Below are 1481 nucleotides of genomic sequence, written 5' to 3' on the forward strand. Positions count from 1 at the left end.
ATCCACCCCTATCCCCACCCCCGGCAGTGCAGCGAGGGGCAGACCATGCCCCGCCTCTTCAGTCCCCGGCCACCGCCCAGCGAAGACCTCTTCTATGAGACCTACTACAGTTTGAGCCAGCAGTACCCACTGCTGCTACTGCTCCTGGTGATCGTGCTCTCCGCACTCCTGGCGTTGCTTGCTGTCGCCTGGGCCAGTGGCAGGGTGAGCAAGGCCTCTGGCGCCGGGTGCCTCTTCAAGGGCTGAGGCAGGAGGGTCACCGCCTAGGGGGCATTTTCAGTGCTGGGTCTTGCGAGGGTCTTCTTTTCGATGTGCTTTCTTTGCTGGGTCTCAGGAAAGAGGCGCCGAACCTTGCTAGGAACTGTAGTGACCCTGGACAAATCACTCCCCCTCCCTGGGGCACAGTGTCTGGGTCTACACAGGGCGATAACTGAGCCCTGGGTGCTTCTAATGTATCTCAGAATACTGACAGATCTTATGAGCTTCTGCGATCTACTAGTTGTAGAATAAATCCAACATCGGATATTCCAATTTTCCAGAGGGAAGTTACGCTGGGCCCCGTGGGAATCCATTTCCTGGTTTTCTTTCCCTCGTAGGGGCTGCGGGGCAGTTGTACCTACAGAAGTCCAGAAGGCATCCCCCATCCTGCTCTGTTTAGTCCCCAAATAAACCCATTTCCAGTTTCTTTTGGGGAGGAAAAATGGGTCTTCAATTTCGTTTCTGAAAACATCCCTCTCCAAGTTTTCTTTTCACTCTTCAGAGGCAAGGCGGGAAAATCACTGGGCGAGACCAGTCCTTGCTGGTCCACCTCAAAGTTCAGGAAGAGCTGGGACAAAGGGCGGGGACACGGGCGGCACTTTGAGGCGTGTAGCGAGAGCGCAGCCCGGGCGGCGAGGCAAAGTTCCGGACGCCCCCTGCTGCCAGAGCACCGCTTTGTCATCCGAGCCACGTTCCAGGGGCCGGGAATCACTCAAGCGAATTGGTCAGATTTGGATGCACTCATTCCTGAATGCCTTCTGTGAGCTAGGATTTTTCATTTGCTTCCTGACTCCAGGCTGGTGCTATGATTGCTAGTTGACAGATGAGAAAATTGAGGCTCACAAAGGTCACAGATTCACGAATGACCAATATGGGGTCAAAGTCAGATCTTCTGGGTAGATGGCCCTCGGCTCAGCATCCGCTACAGCATGCAAGTGATATATTAGGTTGAACTATTTAAGATTGATGGCTCTGTAGATTAAAACATTATCTGCAATTTCATACAGTTCAACCTAATATGAATGACAAGCAGAGGTGCCCTGCCTCCCTTTTGTTGTATGTATGTATGTATGTATATATGTATATTTTTTCCCCTGCCTCCTTTTTGTATTTAAGTTTGAGACACTTTTTGAGACTGGCCTGAGGTGCTGTCCATTCTTCCTCTTCTTTGACGAGCTCCCCAAACTCCACCGCCCAATCTTGCCTCCCACGGCCTGCCGCCG

At 52.4% G+C, this 1481-nt stretch overlaps 1 protein-coding gene across 1 annotated transcript in view; it reads left to right on the forward strand.

The window, feature by feature from the left end:
• Positions 1-20: 20 nt before the first annotated feature.
• The window catches only part of ADCY4 (adenylate cyclase 4), a 17156-nt gene continuing 15695 nt past the window's right edge, over positions 21-1481 (forward strand). The window contains exon 1 of the mRNA XM_006913533.1: positions 21-204. Coding sequence (XP_006913595.1) covers positions 46-204 — 159 coding nt within the window. The 5' untranslated portion in view covers positions 21-45. The remainder of the gene's footprint in view (positions 205-1481) is intronic.

The sequence above is a fragment of the Pteropus alecto genome, unplaced genomic scaffold, assembly GCF_000325575.1.
Source record: "Pteropus alecto unplaced genomic scaffold, ASM32557v1 scaffold335, whole genome shotgun sequence".
Taxonomy (NCBI): domain Eukaryota; kingdom Metazoa; phylum Chordata; class Mammalia; order Chiroptera; family Pteropodidae; genus Pteropus; species Pteropus alecto.